This window comes from Paraphaeosphaeria sporulosa (assembly GCF_001642045.1).
Source record: "Paraphaeosphaeria sporulosa strain AP3s5-JAC2a unplaced genomic scaffold CC84scaffold_13, whole genome shotgun sequence".
Classification (NCBI taxonomy): Eukaryota; Fungi; Ascomycota; class Dothideomycetes; order Pleosporales; family Didymosphaeriaceae; genus Paraphaeosphaeria; species Paraphaeosphaeria sporulosa.
Genome location: NW_017253372.1, coordinates 802,103 through 822,107, shown reverse-complemented (window position 1 = coordinate 822,107; position 20,005 = coordinate 802,103). Strand labels below are relative to the sequence as shown.

At 58.0% G+C, this 20,005-nt stretch overlaps 8 protein-coding genes across 8 annotated transcripts; 5 read left to right on the top strand and 3 right to left on the bottom strand.

Annotated features, from left to right (window-relative positions):
• Positions 1–399: 399 nt before the first annotated feature.
• On the top strand, positions 400–2,472 carry CC84DRAFT_1190905 (uncharacterized protein; the record flags this gene model as incomplete). Its single annotated transcript, XM_018181150.1, has 4 exons — positions 400–489; positions 601–931; positions 984–1,601; positions 1,652–2,472. 4 exons carry the CDS (start codon positions 400–402, stop codon positions 2,470–2,472), a joined length of 1,860 nt encoding a protein of 619 aa, XP_018030551.1.
• A 1,110-nt stretch (positions 2,473–3,582) lies between these two features.
• CC84DRAFT_1222490 (cytochrome b5) lies at positions 3,583–4,381 on the top strand (the record flags this gene model as incomplete). The annotated part of the gene is made up of 3 exons (XM_018183378.1): positions 3,583–3,698; positions 3,861–3,987; positions 4,220–4,381. The coding sequence occupies 3 exons, from the start codon at positions 3,583–3,585 to the stop codon at positions 4,379–4,381; spliced, it is 405 nt and encodes a 134-aa protein (XP_018030550.1).
• A 428-nt stretch (positions 4,382–4,809) lies between these two features.
• CC84DRAFT_1209838 (nucleolar protein 10) lies at positions 4,810–7,101 on the bottom strand. Its single transcript, XM_018182246.1, has 2 exons — positions 6,886–7,101; positions 4,810–6,835 (listed from the first exon to the last, which is right to left on the bottom strand). Exons 1-2 carry the CDS (start codon positions 7,043–7,045, stop codon positions 4,821–4,823), a joined length of 2,175 nt encoding a protein of 724 aa, XP_018030549.1. The 5' UTR covers positions 7,046–7,101; the 3' UTR covers positions 4,810–4,820.
• A 156-nt stretch (positions 7,102–7,257) lies between these two features.
• Positions 7,258–12,822, top strand: CC84DRAFT_1156259 (uncharacterized protein). The gene is made up of 3 exons (XM_018176967.1): positions 7,258–7,692; positions 7,760–8,009; positions 8,058–12,822. Exons 1-3 carry the CDS (start codon positions 7,651–7,653, stop codon positions 12,557–12,559), a joined length of 4,794 nt encoding a protein of 1,597 aa, XP_018030548.1. The 5' UTR covers positions 7,258–7,650; the 3' UTR covers positions 12,560–12,822.
• CC84DRAFT_362970 (uncharacterized protein) lies at positions 12,695–13,530 on the bottom strand. Its single transcript, XM_018185916.1, has 3 exons — positions 13,260–13,530; positions 13,077–13,197; positions 12,695–12,996 (listed from the first exon to the last, which is right to left on the bottom strand). The coding sequence occupies exons 1-3, from the start codon at positions 13,377–13,379 to the stop codon at positions 12,830–12,832; spliced, it is 408 nt and encodes a 135-aa protein (XP_018030547.1). The 5' UTR covers positions 13,380–13,530; the 3' UTR covers positions 12,695–12,829.
• On the bottom strand, positions 13,531–15,252 carry CC84DRAFT_362969 (palmitoyltransferase swf1). Its single transcript, XM_018185915.1, has 2 exons — positions 14,955–15,252; positions 13,531–14,907 (listed from the first exon to the last, which is right to left on the bottom strand). The coding sequence occupies exons 1-2, from the start codon at positions 15,041–15,043 to the stop codon at positions 13,683–13,685; spliced, it is 1,314 nt and encodes a 437-aa protein (XP_018030546.1). The 5' UTR covers positions 15,044–15,252; the 3' UTR covers positions 13,531–13,682.
• CC84DRAFT_1169025 (uncharacterized protein) lies at positions 15,181–17,848 on the top strand. Its single transcript, XM_018179554.1, has 3 exons — positions 15,181–15,787; positions 15,832–16,579; positions 16,632–17,848. Exons 1-3 carry the CDS (start codon positions 15,329–15,331, stop codon positions 17,765–17,767), a joined length of 2,343 nt encoding a protein of 780 aa, XP_018030545.1. The 5' UTR covers positions 15,181–15,328; the 3' UTR covers positions 17,768–17,848.
• Positions 17,849–18,222: 374 nt separating this feature from the next.
• Positions 18,223–19,456, top strand: CC84DRAFT_1209834 (uncharacterized protein; the record flags this gene model as incomplete). The annotated part of the gene is made up of 3 exons (XM_018182245.1): positions 18,223–18,408; positions 18,499–18,590; positions 18,645–19,456. 3 exons carry the CDS (start codon positions 18,223–18,225, stop codon positions 19,435–19,437), a joined length of 1,071 nt encoding a protein of 356 aa, XP_018030544.1. The 3' UTR covers positions 19,438–19,456.
• Positions 19,457–20,005: the final 549 nt, after the last annotated feature.

The window sequence follows — 20,005 nt, the reverse complement described above, 5'->3', positions numbered from 1 at the left end:
TAATGGCGTCGCAGCTTCGCAACGCTGAGGGAACTTGACGGTGTATAATTCTATGCAGTGCTGCACAGGCGAATGCAATGACCACAACCGTATGATTGGGCATGCAGTGCACAGAGCAAGCTTGGGCGCCCCTCAAGCCACAATAACGGATGTACATAACATTGAACGAAAGGAGAGAGGGTGGAGGTTGGCCTAGTAATCATCGATGCATCCGTGGAGCTTCGATGTGGCGCTACCCTGCGCCACAGCTTCGTCAGCGGTCATCCCCGCTGGGCAGTTGCGTCAACCCACGCTCCACTCACTCCAGGCAGTTGCGCTCCTCGACTTCTTCCCGTCACAACTCCCGATTCTAACCTTCCAGACCGCAACTCAAAGTAACTTGGCGGTCGTACACTCGACATGTTTCGCGCGCAGACCAACGCCTTCGACGATGCTGTACTCAAGGCCACCGACGAGAACCTGACGAGTGAGAACTGGGAATACATACTCGTACGTTATGCACCACCCTATCCTCCCGTGCTCCGCTACACTCTCCGTGCGTGCGCAGCTTCTCGCGAACCTGAAGCTCGCTGCTCGATCTAGACTTACCGGTTATTGTAGGATGTATGCGACAAAGTGGGCGCTTCCGACACGGGCGCCAAAGATGCTGTCGCTGCTATGATCAAGCGACTCGCTCATCGGAACGCAAACGTCCAGCTATACACGCTCGAGCTCGCGAACGCACTCAGCCAAAATTGCGGGATACAAATGCATAAGGAGCTCTCTTCACGGAGCTTCACCGATGCGCTTCTCAGACTCGCAGCAGATCGCAACACACACCAGCAAGTGAAGGCCAAGATCCTCGAGCGCATGTCAGAGTGGTCGGATATGTTCGCCAGAGATCCAGATCTCGGCATCATGCAGGGGGCCTACGAGAGGTTGAAGTCGCAGAGTACGTCAAAAAGCTGTGCTGAAAAGTGATTGGCATAGACTGACCGTTTTAGACCCAAACCTGCGCCCTCCTTCGAAGCCGCAAAAGACCCAAATCACCGACGTGGATCGCCAGAAGGAAGAGGAGGAGCTCCAGATGGCACTTGCCATGTCGATACGGGAGTCGAAAGGTGCAGCACCGTCGTCATCCAAGTCAAACGCCCCGCAGGATTCGACAGGAACCGAAGGCTCTCAGGCTGATGCGCCAGCCCAACCGGTCCCCGCAGGCACGACTGCAGCAACCGTGTCACGAGTACGTGCGCTCTACGACTTCCAGCCGTCAGAACCAGGAGAGTTGCAGTTCAGAAAGGGCGATGTCATCGCGGTGCTCGAGTCAGTATACAAGGACTGGTGGAAAGGCTCACTGCGCGGCCAGACCGGTATCTTCCCGTTGAACTACGTGGAAAAGCTACAGGACCCCACGCCACAAGAGCTGGAGCGGGAGGCGCAGATGGAGGCAGAAGTTTTTGCACAGATCAGGAATGTGGAGAAACTGCTCGCGTTGCTGAGTACCACGTCGCAAAGTGGAGGTGATGCGAGAGAGAACGAGGAAGTCACGGAGCTGTATCACTCGACACTGTCCATTCGACCGAAGCTGATTGAGCTCATTCAGAAGTATTCGCAAAAGAAGGGTAAGCACGCCGTTGACATTCAGAACAAAATCAGGGCTGACTTGAGGTAGACGATTTCACACAGTTGAACGAGAAGTTCATCAAGGCGCGACGAGACTATGAGTCCCTGCTTGAGGCATCGATGGCACAACCCCAGCAACCTTATGGCGGTCGTCCATATGGTGGGTACAATGCCCCTCCCGCAGCTGCCTACGGTGGCTATCCTCCGACATCACCTCCACCGCCGCACTATGGCGGTGCACCTCCGGCGTCCCAACCCCCCCCTTCACAATACCCCCCTTCAGCCTCGAACCCCGCATTTTTCATGGTGTCCCCCGGGCAACAGCGCCCCCAGCAGCCGACCCCGAAGCCTGAGCCACCCGCAGACGCATACCCTCAGCAAGGACGAATTCCCTCTGGAGGCCGTCCACAGAGCTTTGCGCCGCAAGAGCTGAGTACTGGACACTATGACTCTCCCGTCGACAAACGCCATTCTTTTGCTCCGCCACAGGGTGCCCCCTCAGCACCACCGCAAGACTACGCATACCCACCTTCGCAATCGCAGCCGCCGCAAGCACCGCCTGGATACCCGCCCAACACGAACGCACCGTCAGCTCCGCAGAACCCGTACGACCAAGTGGCGTCTCCGTATCCACCAGGCCAGGCACCTCCACCACAGACGCAATCGCCATCCGACCCGTACACACAGCCGCCGCCGCCGCAACAACAGCCTGGCTTTGGCTACCCGCCGCAACAGCCCAATCACGCACCCCCTGCTCCGCCGGGAGCGACTGGCAGCCCGCCACCGCAGCAGAGTTACCTCCCATACAGACCCGGCGGCCAAGCACCAAGCGCGCCGCCTGCTGGCGGCGACGAGGGGTTCTATCGGTAGATGCAGGTAGAATGAGATGGGATGACGGATGTACGGGGTTTGTATGAGTAACATTGGCATGTTTGTATGATCGCAGGATCAGTTGAGACAAGGAGTGTTAGCAAGATACCACGGCATGGTCATTTGCTGATTTTCGAAGCATACGAAATTGAGTGTTATTAACGGCCTGACCCCGCCACCAAGTTATGCGCTGACGCCTACGTCTCTGCTCACGTGTATAGTGCTGAGACCAGAGTCTGAGTGACCCAAGGTAGGCAGTACAGGGCCTGATTATACTCTGGTTGTCAACCCGGTAGTCTAGTTTAGTTCGCCCGGCTGGACAGGGCTAGTCGCTGGGGCTCCGATCGATCGGATATGTTTCGGAGATGGAGTTGCCGCTGTCAGGTCCCATGGAGGGGTAGTTGTATTTGCCGACGCGAGAGGGCGTTTGCTGTTCTGATCTACTCCAGGTTTGGCCTGCCCATGCATGCGGGAATGGGGGCAGAGGCGTGGTGTGGTCTGAGACTCGTTGCATCGGGATGACGGTTGCCGGTGTTTGGATGCTGGATGGCTGAGCAAGAGGACATGTTTAGGGGAGAAAGCCGGGATGATTAACAATGGTCTATTGTGAGTCTGGTTATATCTCAATACGCATGTAGTTTTCTTCTAGCACAACAGAGCTAGATATAAGAGGGTTTGCTTGCCCCCCATGGCGCTCGGAAACAGCCGTATATAGTTTTACATGTAGAAAAGGTTATACCAAAGGGTGCCCTCGCAATCATCCTCAACACGTGTGACGAAACGGCAGGTGAGCAGACGGGCGGAAGCGGAATTCATTCCTCGGGTTGGTCTTCCACGCGGTTAGCCCCGCGGGCTGTGGGGTTGAAAATCGCAGCAAAGGGTCTCGTTTCCCTTTCGAGCAGCGCACGCAAAACGGCGCTCAGCCAATCGGGGCGCGGGCGTATCGACCCTCGCACCCGGCTCTTTCTTATCCACCCGTCTGCTTCTGCTCGGCTACCGACACCACTCATCAACCTCTCCCAAACCTCACCTCACCTGTTTCTTGCGGCACGGCACGGCGTTGCAGGCGATCCTTTGCAGAAAATCAGATACCCCGGTCCCGCAGGCACAATGGCGGACAAAGAGTTCACCTACTCGGATGTCTCTGAGCACAGCACGAAGAAGGACCTCTACATCGTCGTGCACGACAAGGTGTACAATGCGAGCAGCTTCGTCGACGAGCACCCGTACGTTTGCCCCCTTTGCCCACCTCACAGACAGCACACACCAGAGAATCCGCGGCCCTCCGACACCGCCGATCTCGAGAAGCCGCGACCCCGCACACACCTCGCTCCGCGATTGCCAGTGCTGGCGGCGGCCAGGACGGGCATGTGCTAACGTGTGCACAGCGGAGGCGAGGAGGTTCTTCTCGACGTAGGCGGCCAGGACTCCACCGAGGCTTTTGAAGACGTCGGACACAGCGACGAGGCGCGCGAGATCCTCGAGGGTCTGCTCGTCGGCAAGCTCAAGCGCCAGGTACGTCTGCCCGCTCTATTCCCCCCCGGAAATGCAAAATCAAACCTCGCCCAACGCTCTGCTCTGCGGGTCAGCCATCTTCCTGGAGACGGGCTCCCCAATATTCATCGACCCATCCCGCCCCAGCACGATAGCCGCGGCGTGGACGCCGCACCTACCTCAGGCGCCTGCCGTCTCGCGTGCCGGGCATACAGCTTGAGTGTGCGGGAATGACTGGCTGACGTGCAAGCAGGAGGGCGACCCAAAGCCCAAGTCGTACGCGCAGGCCAACGCCTCGGTCGCCGACGCCGACGGCGCCTCCACTGGCGTCGGCCTCTACGCCATCGTGCTCATCGGCGCGGCCCTCGCGTTCGGCGCCTACAAGTACCTCCAGGCGCAGCAGGGCGAGCAGTAGACGCGGACAACGCGGTGGGGAGAGGAGAGGACGTGGACTGTGTGAGGCGTGGCATAAAGGCAGCAAGCTGTGCATGGAGACGCATATAGCGATGATTTTTTCTTCCTGGGCGCAGCGTCCGTTGTTGGACGGGACGCTGCTTGGTTTGGGCGATGAGAGAATGTCGAGGGCGGCCAGTGGGTAGCAACCCCGTGGCGCTGTTGCAATAGACCACCTTTTTGCACTACTTGTTTGTTGCCGATGCTACTGGGCAACGAGCGTATGCTCTGCCGCTCAGCCTGAGACCTGAGAACAGCGCCTCGGAGACCTAAGTCACTCACAGCAAAGACCACGTCCGTCCGAGCATGCATCAACACACAGCATCGAAGTCAAGGGTATCATTCAAGTCTATATGCTTTTCCTTTCCTTTCCTTTCCTTTCCCTCCCTCCCCAAACGCCTCTACATCCCCCTAAACGCATTGTTACTCGCGCTCCTCCGCTCCTTGTCCTTCCTCCGATCGTGCCGTTGCCCTTGCGCCTCGCCGCCTGACTTCCCCCTCCGCTCCGGCGCAAACGTAATCTCGCGCTCGCCCACCACCGTCGTCGTGGTCCCGCCGGCCGGCCGCTGCGCCCGCATCTTGGCCACGCGCGCGCCGAACGAGCGGTCGCGGCTGGGCTCGCTCCTGCGCACCGACGACGACACCACCATCTGCGGGCCGGGCCGCTTGTTGTGCCCGGCCTTCTTGTACGACGCCGTCGAGATGCGCGTGTTGTCGGCAGCGCGCTGGGCGTGCGCGGGCTCGTCGTCCGAGCCGGAGCCCGAGTCGTCGTCGGACGACCCGCGCGCCGAGTCGAGGGCTTCCTGCTCGACGGCCGTGAGGCCCTTGGGCAGGCGCGTGCTGGGGTTGATGGCGTTGAATTCGTGGCTGGCCTCGTCCACCTCGAAGTCCTCGTCGTGGAAGAGGCGGGCGAAGCGCGGGTCGCTGAGAACGCCCTTTGGCGCGTCCGCATCCACATCCAGCTCCTCGACGGCGGGCGCGGCGCCGGATGCATCCGCGAGCACGTCGTCGTCGCCGCCCTTCTCAAGGACGCGCTTGGCGCGGCGCCGCTCGGCCTTGTCCTCGCGCTCCATGATCTTCTCCGCGAGCCTGCGGTTGACCTTGACGGCGACCTTCTTGGAGCCACGGATGCGCGACTCACGCTCCTTTGCGACCTTGTCCGCGATGCTCTTCTGGCGCTGCTCCTGCCAGAGGTCCGGGTTGGAGATGAGGCGGGCCTCCTCGTAGAGCTTCTGCGCGACGAAGTAGCCGTGCATGTAGGGCCGGAGAAGGCTCGTGGTGCCGATGAGGTGGTCGAGGTTGAGCTGGCGCAGCTGCTCCATGGTGAGAAACTTGAAGTTGTCGTAGACGTCGCCGCCCGAGTTCTTGTTGAAGGCGTTGGGGTCGTTGGGGTCTTCGGCCATCTCTTCCACGATGTTGTCGAGGAAGGCGCACCATCGTGGGGCGGGGCCGAGCTGGGGGATGAAGAAGGCGTGTTGCTGCTTGCCCTCGTTGGCGGTTAGGAGCATGCCGCTGTCTTTGCACCATTCGACGTGGTTGATGTCGACAGCGGGCTCCACCGACGTCCAGTGTTTGCCGTTGGAAGCATCCCAGATCTTGATGATGCGCTTGTCCGAGGTCAGGATCTTTGGCTCGGCGGTTTGGGCACGGCTGGAGGTGGCGGAGTTGAGGTAGATGATGTTCTTGATGGGGTAGCCGTAGCCCTGGTCTTTCTTGAGTATCGGGACGGGCGAGCGTAGATCGTATAGGTGGATGAGACCGCTGGAGTTTCCTGTTGCCAGCTCGAGGCCAGAGCGATGGAACTGCAGCGCGGAGATTTCGGAGCGCCCTTCGAAAGCGTCGGTCGGCGCAGACAGGATGCCTGCCCGATTCCGTGACCGCGGATCCCAAAACTCGACTGTGCCCAACGATGTGCCGAAGGCAAGCAGATTGTGGCTGTCCTCGGCGATGGCTGCGGTGTTGACGCTGCCGGCATTAATTCCTCCCTGCAGCGATCCCGCGCCGGTCGTGGTCATGTCGTCGCCCCCCACGTCGACCTCGTAGCTCTTCATGAACCTCCCCACCTCGAGGTTCAGTCTGTACACCTCGCCCGATCCTTCTGCGTTGACGCCGACGGAGGGTATGAGCGCTTCGGCCGAGTGCCTGTCGTATGCGAGGTCCCGCCCATAGCGCGGAATGCGCGTGCGGTAGTGCAGGCCGCCAGCGGTGTGGAGCTCCACGAAGCGGTCGGTCTGGAGATGGATCGACTTGGTCCAGTCGGAGGAGAGCAGCTGGAAGGTCTCGTTGATGGTGTTGGTATGGCGCTCGAAGCTCAGGGCGAGCTGCGAGAGGTTGTGCACGTGGATCTGGGGCTTGTAGGTGCCCGTGGACATGACCCACTCGCCGTCCTCGGACACACGCACACACTGGCTCGCCTCTGGGGGGTGTCAGTAGGCGGCGGGCATTCTCGCGGCGCGGGGTGCCTACCTTGGAACTCGAAGTCCTGCAGCAGCTCCACGCGCTGTGCGAAGGCGGCGTCCTGCTTGAGGCTGCGCTTGCGCCGGCGGACGAGCCAGTCCGGCAGCGGGCGCGCCTCGGCGCCGGCAATGGTGTAGACGGGCACGGCGCTGTCGTTTGAGATCTTCATGGCGACGGTCCTGCTCAGGTCGCGCGGGCAGCCTGTCGGTGCTGTCGAGACGGGCCTCAAAAGTTTTGGCCGAACTTTCTGAACGTCGGCGTTAGCGCAGCTGCGACGCAATCCCTGCCGCGCGCACACCCCCGCTCGCGTCTAGCCCTGTTCGGCCAGGGCATCCGCGTCCCATCGCTCGCCTTTCCCGCGTCCGTCCACCTCACCGCGTGGGGACCTCGAGCTGCTGCCCGGCCGCCATCCACGCACCACCACCGTCCCCGCCGCCAGCTCCCACGCGCGCCCGCTCTGTCCTGCCTGCTGCACGCGCTGACCGCCCCCGTGCCCCGCCCCCGCCCCGGGCGCGCCAGCTGAGCTGCGTTGCGCTGCGTTGCGCCATCTGCCGGGTCCTGCGCTCGGGCACCATGGTTGAGCTTGCGAGGGCGTGCCATGTCATAACCTCCTCCTCGTCCTCGTCCGCCCAGTCGCGCCTTCCCTCTCGGCCATAGCCGCACGCAGCAGTCGACGGGCGCCGACGGTGTTGATGAAGGCACACAGCGCCGCTCCGGGATTGCACATTCGACACCAGTACCACCTGAGCGTTCCATAGAGAGCCGCCCTCTCTAATGGAATTTCTCAAGACCTGCAACACCAATGCGCAAGCTATCGTATGTGTCGCCCATGATGTTGTGTGAGCGAAAGCATCAAGCGGTTCACGGCGCTGACCAGCTGCAGGGAGATTTCGAAGCCGTCGCATACCAAGCTTTCTCAGTCGCGCGCAATCCCGCCCGCTCCTCGTCGAGTACCCTCGACTGGAACCCGTCCGATGACATACGCGTCGCCGAGGCCGAGTTGCGCAGCGCACACCACATTGTGCTCCACGATGCGGCACGCGCCTGGCTGTGGCTGTTCCGCCCTGCTGCGCCCGACCACGTCGCCCAGCCGCCGCTGGATCCCCCGGCCCTCGACGACTTTCGCTTGAACAGTGGGTTGCACAATCTCTATCCTGGCGCCCACGGCTAATCTGTACAAGGAGAACAGCACGGCGTTGTGAAGGCCCACGAGCTAGAGCAGCGGTCTGCGCGAAACCCCCGGAATGCGCCGCCATCTGCCGCCTCCAACTCCCCCGTTACACCACGCCCGCAAAAGGCAATCCACGGCGGCGCTGCTCAGCAGTCGCAGGGTGGGGCCCCGCTTGTCACCTCGGACCAGCCGCAGCATGACGTTGTTGCCATCTATGGACTCTTCACCTCGGCTGTCGTTGCTTTGATATCCTTCCATCTAGTGAAAGACTACAACGCAATTGCTTTGAACTACCGTACTTTTGCTTCCTCGTCTGTCCTCTCTCGCGACTCCGGCTTTCGCCACGCTAGTCCCAGACCACCTCTCCGAATCACAAATGTTGATGTCGCTTGGGCTTCTGCAGGCACACTCGTAGTATCGACCTTCTCGCTGACCAGGTCTGACATGCACTGTCTGGCCGACATCACTCCCGATGATGAGCAGAAGCGCTTAGTAGGCAAATGCGTTCGTGTTGCCCCAAATGGCATCTTGGCTAAAGTTATGAGCTTCACGGACCCTGTAGACACCACCGCCGACGATGCGGGCCAGAAGCCGCAACGGAAAAGACCCAGATTCAGCCCGCTGGAAAAGAGCATCGAGAGATGGAAGTCTAGTGTGAAGCGCTGGTTGTCGTGGAAAGGCTACTCCATCCCTCTCCTTGACAACAAGGACTCTTGGGTCAGAATCCAGTTTGCACACATGGGCCAAGCCGTGGCATCAAGCCCGGCCTTCTCTAGACCCGCGCGGGAAGTCCTGTGGCCACGAGCCTTGTGCTTCTGCTTCCTCGAATCGCCGAATGACGCGCACTTACTTACGTCCCACGAGGAGCTACCACTGCAGGACGCTGATGCACTGGCTTGGTTTGAGACCCCCTACAACAAAGGCTATCAAGATCCAATAGATGTCGCGCAGCAATGGTTCCTGGGCAAGACGGAGCGCGACAGGATTGCTGAAGCTCACCGCAAAGCCAAGAAGGCCGAAGAAGACGCCACGCGGGCCAAAGAGGAAAACCACGGCCTGTTCCCTTCGTCACCACTGAACGCTCGGACTGGGACGTACGGTGATCTGCATAGCGTCAGCGGTGTGTATCCAACTCCACCTGATGGGGTTCCGCCGGGGACTGTGATATCTTGTGGTGACACTCCAAGTGTTTCTGGTTTAGCTACTAATGTCATCCTAGCACCCGGCGGCAACAATCCGGCCATCAATGTTTCGGTCCCGCAAGATTCCACTTCCGGGGAGTCACAACAGCAAGCTTCCACGTCGCCGAATTTCGATTTGCAATTCGAGGGATACCAGACTGACGGGAATAATGACGACTTGTTCGAAGACATGGACGAGGGCACTTTTGATGAAGGGAATGGCGTGACGGATGCCGACTTTAATTTTTTCGACGATGCCGATGGAGAGGACGTCATCATGCCCGACGCTCCTCCAACAGTGAAGACTGAGCCGGCGCCCCAGGAGGAGGCTGCAATGAAGGATGAGCCGCTGGATCCGATGGCTGCATTGGAATTTGCCTTGGCTTCAGCTTCTGCCGAGCCTGAGCAGGGAACACAGCACGAAGAATCAGGCTACGTGCCGCTGAAATTGGAAGTAGCAGCTTTGGATTCTGCGATCCCGGAGTCATCCCACCTCTCGAACTCGGGCCTCCAAGCAGTTGCTCCAACCCCGGAAATGACCACGCCTCCGCTAAGCCCGCGTTTTATTGAGACGGCACTGCTGCCTTCTCCAAAACTCAAGACACCGCAAAAACAACTCTCGACACATCACCGAGATAGCGTCTTCGGTTCACTCAACTTCAGTCGTAAGATGAGTCTTTCGGACGCAAAGTACAAGGCCGGACGCTTCATGTCCATAAGCGAGAGGTCCACGAAACTTGACGGGACAGATAACACGCATCGACCGAAGAGTCTGCGCGATCTTCCCCTCATGACGAAGCTTCGCTATGCCATTGGCGTAGCGTCTGCAACAGGCAATATCGTTGGTTCTCCGCAGGATGTGTCAGACAGTGAGGATTCAGACGCATCGAGCGAGTCTTCGTCGGAGAGTGAAGAAGAAGTAAACGACGTTGTTCCCATGCCGTTCGTTGGGAACATCATCATTCCAATCAAGCGCAAGCTGCCGACGGAAAGCGTTGCTACTCCAATGTCTGCTGCATCGTTTGCCGATTCATTTGGCGGAGACTTCAGCGAGTTGATAGGTCTGCAAACAGACGAGTCGGCCTTGGTCGTTCTCGAGCCCACGATCTTTGACTGGTCCTTGTTGCATCTTCCACCTCCAACGGAACTGGCCTTCAGTGGTGCACGCTGGGCCCTACCTGCCTTTCCATACGCATACTCTTCTGTACCCAGCACACCAACTTCGCAACCCGACTTGTCCATGAACTTGATCGAAGAGAAGGCTCTGAGCGGGAAGGACCGGATTGCAATAGCTCAGATTGTCACCGACCAGATCGCATCTGCTACCTTGGATCTTCTCCAGCAAGGCCACGGGAGCGAGTGTTCCAAAGAACAGCCTTCTGAGTCTATTTGGCACAGCGCCATTAAGACGATCTTCCCAAATGCAACAGAATGTAGCGTGGCGGGCCTCGCAGCCGTTCAAGATGTGTTTCCAGACTCTTTAACCCAAATGAAGGCACAGCAAAGACCTCCGCCCCGCAGGCCAAACGAGGCAGCTACCGCGCTTGGCCACCACATGTTCCCGCTCAACCCACCGTATGTGCGAGTAAAAAGGGCGGACACTCTATGGGATCTGTTGCCGCCTGCAATTCCATTCTGGGAAACACTGGGCCTAGGACCTTGCAGTCCATCGAAGAACGTCATGGCATTAAGCATCTACCCCCATAGCAGCGCTTTGAAGCCCTGCGTCGAGGGCTTTCTGGTGAATATGCAACTCGCATATGATGGCTGCAAGCTAGGCAACCACAGCCGCGCGGATGCATTGACAGAGTACCCCAACGGTCTCGTGCCATGTAAAATCGGGGCTGGAGCATCGCTGCGCACCACATTCAAGGCCCTGCGAGACACGTGTGTCCAGCTGAGTAAGGTACTCGCTGCCAAGCACGCACAGATGCGGGACAAGGACGACTCGAGGATTGACGCCTTTGTCATCTATATGATCGATCCATTTGAGCAGGCTCCGGCCATATGGGAGCTGTGTTCTGCGTTTTGGAGCCTCTTCCAGTCATACCAACAACCACCTAGCCGAACTGAAGTACAAAAGCCTGACCTTGTACTTCAGATCGTGCCCATCAGGTACATTGCTTCCTTCGAAGCACCAGTCATACTGGATTCCAACATTTACACTGCCCTTGCACGAGAGGTATACGATCGATGCCCGCCAAGTGCACCGAGCGAAGACAAGCTGCCACTCAGTATCTACTCTGCACCTTCATTCCAGCTAGAGGAACCTATCCCGCGCAATATACAGTTCAAACTGATGGCGGACACACCGCAAGATTTGATGCGGGAGAATTCGTACATGCACATTGGCTATGCCATCAGTCTAGACGGAACGTGGGTAACTGCAGCATGGAGCGACACTTGCGGGAAGTCACAGGCGGTTGTCTCCTACAACCTCGGTACGCGCGCCTTCGCCGACATCGCCAGAGAGATATGGCAGACCACGATCGAGATCATCCAGGTGCGCAGGGTCATGTGGCGCGTCTGTATAGCCAAAGCAGGAGTGATGGAGCGGGAAGAGCTCGAAGCTTGGGTGTTCCTCGTCCAATGCCCCGCAGTGCTCAACCTCTTCACCACATTGATGACAATCGACACCGAGCCCCATCTCAAGTTCACCCCGACCATGCCGCCGCCGAGCGCCTCTGCCAACCCAGCCACCCACACCCCAGGCTCCACCCCGCAAGCCGTCGTCTCTCCCGAACAGGGCCTTACTCCCGCCGCAACTCCCGCCGTCGACACCGCCGCGGACCCCGCCGCGGACCCAGACGCCCGCCTCGTCGACATGACCGACGAAACATGGGGCATCATCCTCGCTCACCGCCTGCACAACTCAAACTCGACAAACGAGTACCGCCCCGCCCTCATCTCGGGCCTCCTCGTCAAGCGCGGTCTCGCGCCCGGCCTGTCCGCGCCCCCGCTCGCCCCAGACGCCCAACCAGGCCCCCTCATCACCGCCGTCAATATCCTCTGGATGGGCACCGTCAATTCGACGCGTGTCGCCGCCTCGCCGTTCCCCTCCTCCGCCGCCGACGCCAGCTCTCCCGCCGCCGCGGCCCCCGCCAGCCCCAGTCCGCAGGAACCGCGGAGCAATAGCCTGGCCTGGACACCGACGCCGCAGACGCGCGGCGCGGCGGAGAACTTGATGAAGGAGGTGCTGGGGCAGTTCCGGGGGCTGGGCTTGCTGGCGCGGCTGAAGGGCGTGCAGGGAGCGCGGCATGGGAGTGTGCCGTGGCATGTTGCTGTGGCTTTACGGGGGGTGAGAGGTCTGAGTCGGACGGTGCCGTGTTGAATGGGATGAATTTTGTGTTTGTTTCGGTGTTTGGAACTCAGGGGTTTTCATTTGACATTTTTTATTTTTATTTTACATTGGGTATGCAGATATGGCGTTGATGGGTTGTGGTGGGCTTCACCTGGAGATTTGCATGTGCGGCGTTTGCAGGCAAGGCCATGTCTGTTTGTCTGTCTCTGTTTCTGTCTCTGGCTGGTGGCATATACCATTTCTTCCCTTCCGTAGTTGTAATCACTCCAATCGAATCCTGCTCTCCCTCCTCCTCGGCACTTACTTCCCAATCCCCAGATGATCCACCCGCTGCTGCTGCCCCGCAACCAGCTTCCCCTGCTCCTGCGCCTGCGCCACCTCGCGCCGCTTCTCGTGCTTCACCCCGTCCTGCGCGCTGCCCTGCGCAAACGCAGAGCCTGAGGCCGCGGCGTGGCCTGCTGCCGCGGCTGCGAGGCGTCAGCGACTGGGGCACCAAAGGGAGGGGGTCTGGGAGCAAAGCCGGCACAGGGCCAAGCATAGTACGTACCTTTGTCGTGCGCATCCTCGACCGTGTGCGAGGAGCCGTCGGGCGCAGTGTGTGTTTCTTTGCGCTTTGAGGAGGAGAGGGCGCCCGACAGGGCGCCGAAGACGTTGAGGTTTAGGCCGGCCTGGGGGCAGACGAGGGGGTTAGTTGGAGGAGGATGGCAGCCTAGGGTGGGACAGGGCGTACAGAGGCATTGGCGCTCGACTTGTGCTCGGTGGTTTCGACGTCGCGGGCGACTTGTTGCTGGCCCTGGTGCTGCTGGGCGAGGTGCTGGGCGTGTTCGTTCTTGCTGAGGGCGCGGGACATGGTTGGGTTCAGATAGTGGGACTGTTAGAATGGTCACGGAAGCTTGAACGGGGAAAAATCGTTTGTGGGAATTTTACAACAAGGTTCGATTCGCGCTGGGAGGTACCTTCGACATGTGTTATCTATGGTGTTGCTGATGCATGATGTCATGGGCGTTGGGGTTGCGAACGGGATCGCAAGCGAACCGGTTTTCGTATCCCGACAGCGATCCTGGGCCGTTTGCGGGAGCGCCGTTACACATCACACAAGCATCAGGTACTAAACCAACTGGATGGGGGCTCTACCCGGGAAATGCGGGGAGAGCTAGTGCAACAGGATCTCAAAAAAAGTGTCCCAGAACCCCAGGTCGTACACGTTTTCCACGGCAGCAAGATCCCACACACGCTCGAAGCTTTCTATGTTGGCGACGGACTTGATTCGTGGCGGGAGCCCGGTAGGCGGCTGGCCGTTGGTTGTGCGTACGAGGATGTGGCGGCTCTCGAGCGGCCAGGATGTCGGTGGTTCTTCGTCTTCGGGTGGGGTCTCGGGGGGTGTGGGCATGGGTGTTGCTGAGGAGGACGACCGCGCGGAGTCGTGCAAATCAGCGTCTGTGGCCCGATAGTCCCGCATGGTTTCTGGCCTCCGCTTGCCGAGGAAGACATTCCCGTCTGCGATTTCGTCGGCCCAGTCTGCCCATTTGGAGCTTTCGTTGGTGGTCATGCCTGCGTAGATGAGGTAGAGATGGTAACACAGAAGACCGAGAGGCAGCGGCCATGTGAGCAGAGCCAAAAGGCCGACACCTGCTGCGGAGACGCCACCCTCGTCGATGTATATGCTGACATATGTGAGGAAGTAGTGGAGTTTCTTTTCGCCGTAGGTGGCCCAGCTGGATGGGTTAGATCCTGGGCTGGGTTTGAACCTGTACCAGGACTCGTATCTAGCGTATTGCTTGTGCACTTTGGGACTCAGTGCAAAGTATGCGATGTATGCACCATACGCCAGCAGAATGGCTGTGGAAAGGAGCAGGGCGAGGAACCACTTGTGATTGCCCCGTCCAAGGCAGTTGTTCACCCAAACACAGTGATGGTCAGCTCGGGAGACACAGGCCTTGCATATACTGCAGTGCTTGCTGCGCGCCGGCTTGTTGAACTTGCACGTCCGGCATGCATTGGCTGGGTAGTACAGGATCCTGTCGTAGGGGTAGTGTCGCATCTGAACTGCATGGTTCATTTCCGTAACAATGGTTTCGGGGTTCCTCTTTGCACATAGATGCGTGAAGTAATACGGCTGCGGTAGCAAGATGGCCACGAGGAGCTTGTGGTGGAAGGGCAGCAGGCTCCACACGGTCGGAACGAGCAGACTGGCTGAGATTGTGATGAGGCCGAGGAAGAAGATCATGACCACCGGGTGCTTCTCGTTCATGAGATGGTTGCCCAAACGGGAACCGCCGCTTGTGATGCGGCCATTTGTGAGGAAGACATCGAGCGCACGCAGCGCCGAGGGGATGCGGTGTATAAGCAGACGATGGCAGAAGCCTATGGGAGTGTTCCTGCCGAGAGTTAGTGTGGTGAGGGCGTCACGGCAAGACTGATGCACCTAAAAGCCGGCGTGCGGCCGAAGAAAGCGATAAAAGTCAGGACCGAGACGGCCACTGTGAAGCCGATGATGCCACGCACGACGGTCATTGTGTAGGCGCGTCAGGGTGTGTTGGCATGGCGGGGCAGTCTACAAGCGAGACACGGCGTGCTACAGTCGCTGAATTATCCGCCGCTACTGTGTCTGCCGGCAGCGCATGTCTCTGCTTGTATGCTGCCTTGCTGGTCGCTGTTGACGTGGGGTGGCTGCCTCTACAGTTCATACAACGGCTGCCAAGACGCCGCGTGAGAGCGCGTTCACAGACCAACGCGTCGACGCCGCGTCCTCCCGTCGCAGCTCCCGACGTGAACCCCACCACATCGCATCTCTGCACCATGGCCGCCCCGGTCGTGTACCGCGATGTGGCGCCAGGTGCAGATCTCCATGGCCAGCTGTTTGCCGGGAAGAAGTTTTGGGTTGCCCAACGCGTCTCTTCCCGGCAGCGCTACCTCGATCTGATCAGAAGCAATGGCGGCGAGATCGTCCTGCTGGAGAGGAAGGCCGACTACCTTATCGCGGACCACGCGTCAATCCACTGCCCGCCTGGCAGCATTTCATATACATTCATCGACGAGTCCGTGGAGAAGGGCGAGCTCCAAGACCCAGAGGGGCATCGCGCGGGTCCTTCCGAGGGTACAGCGCGTGCGCCGGGCTCGCTGAGCAGACCGGCCAAGGGCACCCGCGTTGCATATACCCCAGAAGAGGACAGGATACTGTACAAGTGGGTGCATGACAGCGGAAAAGCGGGCGGACTCGCAAGCGGGAATGAGATATACAAGCAGCTGGAGAAGAAGGTAGGCTCTGATGAGCCTCTGACGAATGCGTGCTGACTGAACAGCACCCAAGGCACACGTGGCAGTCCTGGCGCGATCGCTATGTGAAGACTCTGCGCAACAGGCCTCCATCTGCGTTCAACATCCCGGACAACGCACCGCCGTCTCCTCCCTCAGACGCCCCCATGAACCCCGCGCCAGCCTCAGTACGAACACCATCCAGCAGGCCCACATCTGTCAAGCCAGCCACCGAACCCAGAAAATCAAACAGCTCGAGGCACGTGAACAGCGTTGATTACACTGTGGACGAGTTGACAGCCCCCGGTCTGTTCGAGAAAGCGGATTGGGAGATGCTCTACGCTTTTGCACCAGATATCAACAGTTGGCGGGGTGACGATTATCGCCAAGGGTGGACAGACTGCGCGGCAGGTAAAACACAGACAGCTGGGCAATGGAGGCAATATTTTGAGAAGATAGTGTGGCCCCAGTGGCAAGAAGATTCGGATGAGAAGCACGCCGTCATAAAGGAGCGTGTAGAAAAGCGGCAAGAGGAGGAAGACGGAAGGAAAACAAGCCAAACTAGCCAAACTAGCCAGCAAGGAACTCCGTCCAAGTCCGATCAGCTGCAAGCCGGACCCTCCTCTCTCGATTCCAAGGCGCCTACCACGAAGCGTAAGCGCACCGAGCTGGATATTGATGCTTTCGAGTTATATCTCAGCGAATATCGCAAGGGCAAGGCCTCCTCTACATATGTGCTCTTCGCTAGAGATATGGTATGGGATCTCTGGAACCAGAGACCCGAGCTTGATAATAGTACGTGCTTTGAACAGGGCTGCGGTGGTACAAAGCTGACTTGATCTTCTAGCTGGCCTGCACACGATCCTCCTGTCACAGTGGAATGCTCTTTCATCCGAAGAAAAAGCACCTTACTTTGCAAAAGAAGCCGCTGACAGTCGTCGCGCCTCGAAGGAGACGGTCACATTATCGTCACAGGTATTTCTATCTTCTTCCACCGTAGTCAATGACACTCCGAAGTATATATCTGAGGCTTATCAAAAGTCGTTACAGCAACTACGCGCGGATTGGGACACAGGAGATCCATCTTCGGACGCACGGGACGGCTCAATTTACCCAGCGAAGAGGCAGAAGAATGAGCCACGTCACATGGGCACTGTGCATGATCCCGTAGAAGTATCGCCTACGGGGACGGACTCGCAACCACTAACGCAAGACGAATTGCCGGATGCTAGGCCGACAGCGCAGCCGACAGATGATGGCGACGACTTCGACGTGGGAGGCTTGGATGCGATTGCGCCACCTCAGGATGCGCCTGATCAAGGTGCTAGCAATCATGCTTCGGACTCTCCCACGCCCCGCGCCGCACGCTTCAAAGCTCCCGAATTCGACACACAGGCCATCCTCTCATCGCCGTCCCAAGGCGCCTCTTTGAACCCGTTGCCGCTGCCAGCTCACTTAACGCAATTAGGGGAAGCAGACGCTGAGGACAGTGGTGTGAAACTTGCCTCTGATGCCTCAACAACCGAATCACTGCAAGAGTTCAGCCAAATGATCAACGAAAGCACACATTATCGCGGAACTACGCCCCTCCCGCCTCCTCAACACTCGTCTCCACCGCAGTCCCCAGCGTCTATCGCTTCGTCCACAGGCTCTGGCGACCCCGACCCCCCACTCGCTCCCGACGAGGTTGACGAATACTTTGAAGAGCAGCATGCGGAGGGATTCCCCGACGAGTTCATCGCCGCCGCACTAAAGCACACGCGTTGGCGACCTGAATTGGCCACTGAAGTACTTCAGGCTTGGAAGTTGCGGCAGCCACTTCCAAGCAAGAGGGGCATATGGAGCGATTCAGACGATGAAGAGGTTGAGGGAGGTGACGGTCTGGCGCTGGCAAGGCTGGAAAACAAACATACGCTGGACGGCTGGGGTGGTGTTACGGAACGGATGAACTTCTTGTCAAGGTACAGGAGTGCGAAGGAGTGAATGAGCTTGGGACAAGCTGTTGAGGGTGAAATGAGCTGTTCAATTAAGATACCCCGCGGAAATGAAGATTGAATGTTAAAGCACAAGTTACTCATCGAAACCTATCCAAGATACAACCCCAGTCCTGGAGCAGCACCATTCACATGAACGCACAAAAGCCACGGGTCAAGGCACGCTAGCCTGTTTTAAGCTTTCTGAATCGAGCATATGTAATTCCACCTCACTTACAGCTTGAAATATTTTTGTTCACACGACGATACGACTGAGCCTTTGAAGTGCACATCGTTGCGTCACAAAGGCTCACCCAAAGGTACAATCAACATCTACTAGGCGCCTGTGCAGATACTGATACCCGCACGGCTCTAGGGCTGTCGTGCTTTCCATAGGTTCTGCACCACCGCGCACGCTATCAGAGCTGTCTTCCCTTCCACAGCGTGAGCACTACTAGACACGCGATGTTTTCCAACCTTGTCATTAGCTGCATGGTTTGCGGGCAGCAAGACGACCTCAAGCAATGCGCTCAGTGCAAGCTGGTGCATTTCTGTGGCCAGGAGCATCAACAAACGCATTGGCCCTCGCACAAGGCAGTCCGCAAGAAGATTGCGACGTTGCGCAAGAGGCTGAGGGAGATAAAAAAAGCGGTGAGTACGTTACACATTCCCGCTGTTGTTTTACATATGCACCAGGGATCGAAGAAGGAAACCAGATGGAACGTTACTAACGATATCCAGGGTCGGGAAAGCTTTGCCGAACTGACTGGAGTTCTAAGTCTACAATTTACGGGTATTAGACGCGACGGTATTCATCTCAACGAGCAGTTGCAGTGAGTAGAGTTTCTTACACCACACCGGAAACTGTGTTGACTTACACACACCAGGCTCGCTGAGCAGAAGCTTGAGATTGACCCCCCCGTAGCCATCGAAAGCGCACTCAAGCATGTCATCGATCTCAGAAATCTGCCCTTCCGACCCTTATCCGATGATGTCCTCGAGATGGCGACATCATGTCTCATTCGCCTCGATAGGGACCAGGAAGCCTACAACTACTTGACGCACTGGACGTCACGATACAAAGACCACGATCGATTCGAAGCGCCGGACATCTTCGAGGGCATGGCTCCATCAGCAGCCTTCCTGGCTTCTGTATTCCTTGTGAAGCTGAGGCTATTCACGGCCATGGACTCGGCTCGACAGTGCTACATCAAGGGAGGCAATTGCTCCGATCCGCGGATCATGACTACACTCGAGAAGTGCGGCCTTAAAGACGTGATGAAGGGAGGCCCTAAGCTTGGAGAGCATCTCAGCGCCATCATTTTCACGTTACAAGATGATATGAAGGAGCTGTATCTGCAGGTGGAGCAGATTCAGCCAGACTTCTGGTCTAGACTGCCTAGTGTACACGAGAATCGGGAGCCTTGCCACGACAACTCGGGTATGGAGACACAGCAAGTGCTAGACTGCTACACTGTTACCGTGCTTTCGCCGCGACTCGGGGCAGTCTCGAATTCCTCCAGTCCTTTCCAACCGACTCGGTGTAGCCTAGTTCCGAGGAAGCGGTGGATGGAGCGAAAATTCCCAAGTAAAATCTTGAAGTTAGTCTCGCGAGTTGTCATTTATCTTACCTCTAGCGCTCAAATCCTACCTGGTCGGCAGTTGGAGAAGAGGCGGTGATATTGGCGCTTCCGAAGGCGACGCCTTGGCTCATTCGAAAAGAAGGATTCTATAAAGACAGGTTATTCATAACCCGTCATTATAGAATTGCGTGTATGCTTGATCTATAACGAATGGTAGCTAGGATTAAGCGATGATTAGTCCCATTCCTTGTTGGAGTTGGCGAGCATGAACCTTTCGAGCATCATGCAAGATGCACCTTCGATATCGAGAGCTTATTTGCTTGCAACTTCGTTTCACTCAGAGGGGGCATTGCAAAGTAAGTGATGCAGTCCGCCCAGGCCTGCTATCCGTGATAGGTGCAGCCGTAGCTACTACATCTTGCTGTCGTGTAAAGCGGTCCCATATCGGACAAAATCCACGTGACCGTCTACAAACTAAGTTTTGAATAGGAGAATGACTGTTTCCGTATACGCAATCTGCTCCACAACATTTCAGTCCATGTGTACGATGTCACGGAGCTACTTCCGCTGATGCCAAGAACACAGTATCGACATCGGCATGTCTCTCTACCCCTCTTTGTGCGACCTTTCTTATCGATCCACCTTTCTCGTCAATATATAGTACA

Bases quoted from the DNA above. Each gene is read 5' to 3' on its own strand.
- CC84DRAFT_1209838 (XM_018182246.1), bottom strand. From the start codon at position 7,045: ATGAAGATCTCAAACGACAGCGCCGTGCCCGTCTACACCATTGCCGGC. The intron at 6,836-6,885 runs GTAGGCACCCCG...GACACCCCCCAG, and splicing joins GCAGGACTTCGAGTTCCAAG to AGGCGAGCCAGTGTGTGCGT.
- CC84DRAFT_1156259 (XM_018176967.1), top strand. From the start codon at position 7,651: ATGGAATTTCTCAAGACCTGCAACACCAATGCGCAAGCTATC. The intron at 7,693-7,759 runs GTATGTGTCGCC...GACCAGCTGCAG, and splicing joins ACACCAATGCGCAAGCTATC to GGAGATTTCGAAGCCGTCGC. The intron at 8,010-8,057 runs GTGGGTTGCACA...AATCTGTACAAG, and splicing joins CGACGACTTTCGCTTGAACA to GAGAACAGCACGGCGTTGTG.
- CC84DRAFT_362970 (XM_018185916.1), bottom strand. From the start codon at position 13,379: ATGTCCCGCGCCCTCAGCAAGAACGAACACGCCCAGCACCTCGCCCAG. The intron at 13,198-13,259 runs GTACGCCCTGTC...GTCTGCCCCCAG, and splicing joins AGTCGAGCGCCAATGCCTCT to GCCGGCCTAAACCTCAACGT. The intron at 12,997-13,076 runs GTACGTACTATG...GACGCCTCGCAG, and splicing joins CGAGGATGCGCACGACAAAG to CCGCGGCAGCAGGCCACGCC.
- CC84DRAFT_362969 (XM_018185915.1), bottom strand. From the start codon at position 15,043: ATGACCGTCGTGCGTGGCATCATCGGCTTCACAGTGGCCGTCTCGGTC. The intron at 14,908-14,954 runs GTGCATCAGTCT...AACTCTCGGCAG, and splicing joins GGCCGCACGCCGGCTTTTAG to GAACACTCCCATAGGCTTCT.
- CC84DRAFT_1169025 (XM_018179554.1), top strand. From the start codon at position 15,329: ATGGCCGCCCCGGTCGTGTACCGCGATGTGGCGCCAGGTGCAGATCTC. The intron at 15,788-15,831 runs GTAGGCTCTGAT...CTGACTGAACAG, and splicing joins ACAAGCAGCTGGAGAAGAAG to CACCCAAGGCACACGTGGCA. The intron at 16,580-16,631 runs GTACGTGCTTTG...TTGATCTTCTAG, and splicing joins GAGACCCGAGCTTGATAATA to CTGGCCTGCACACGATCCTC.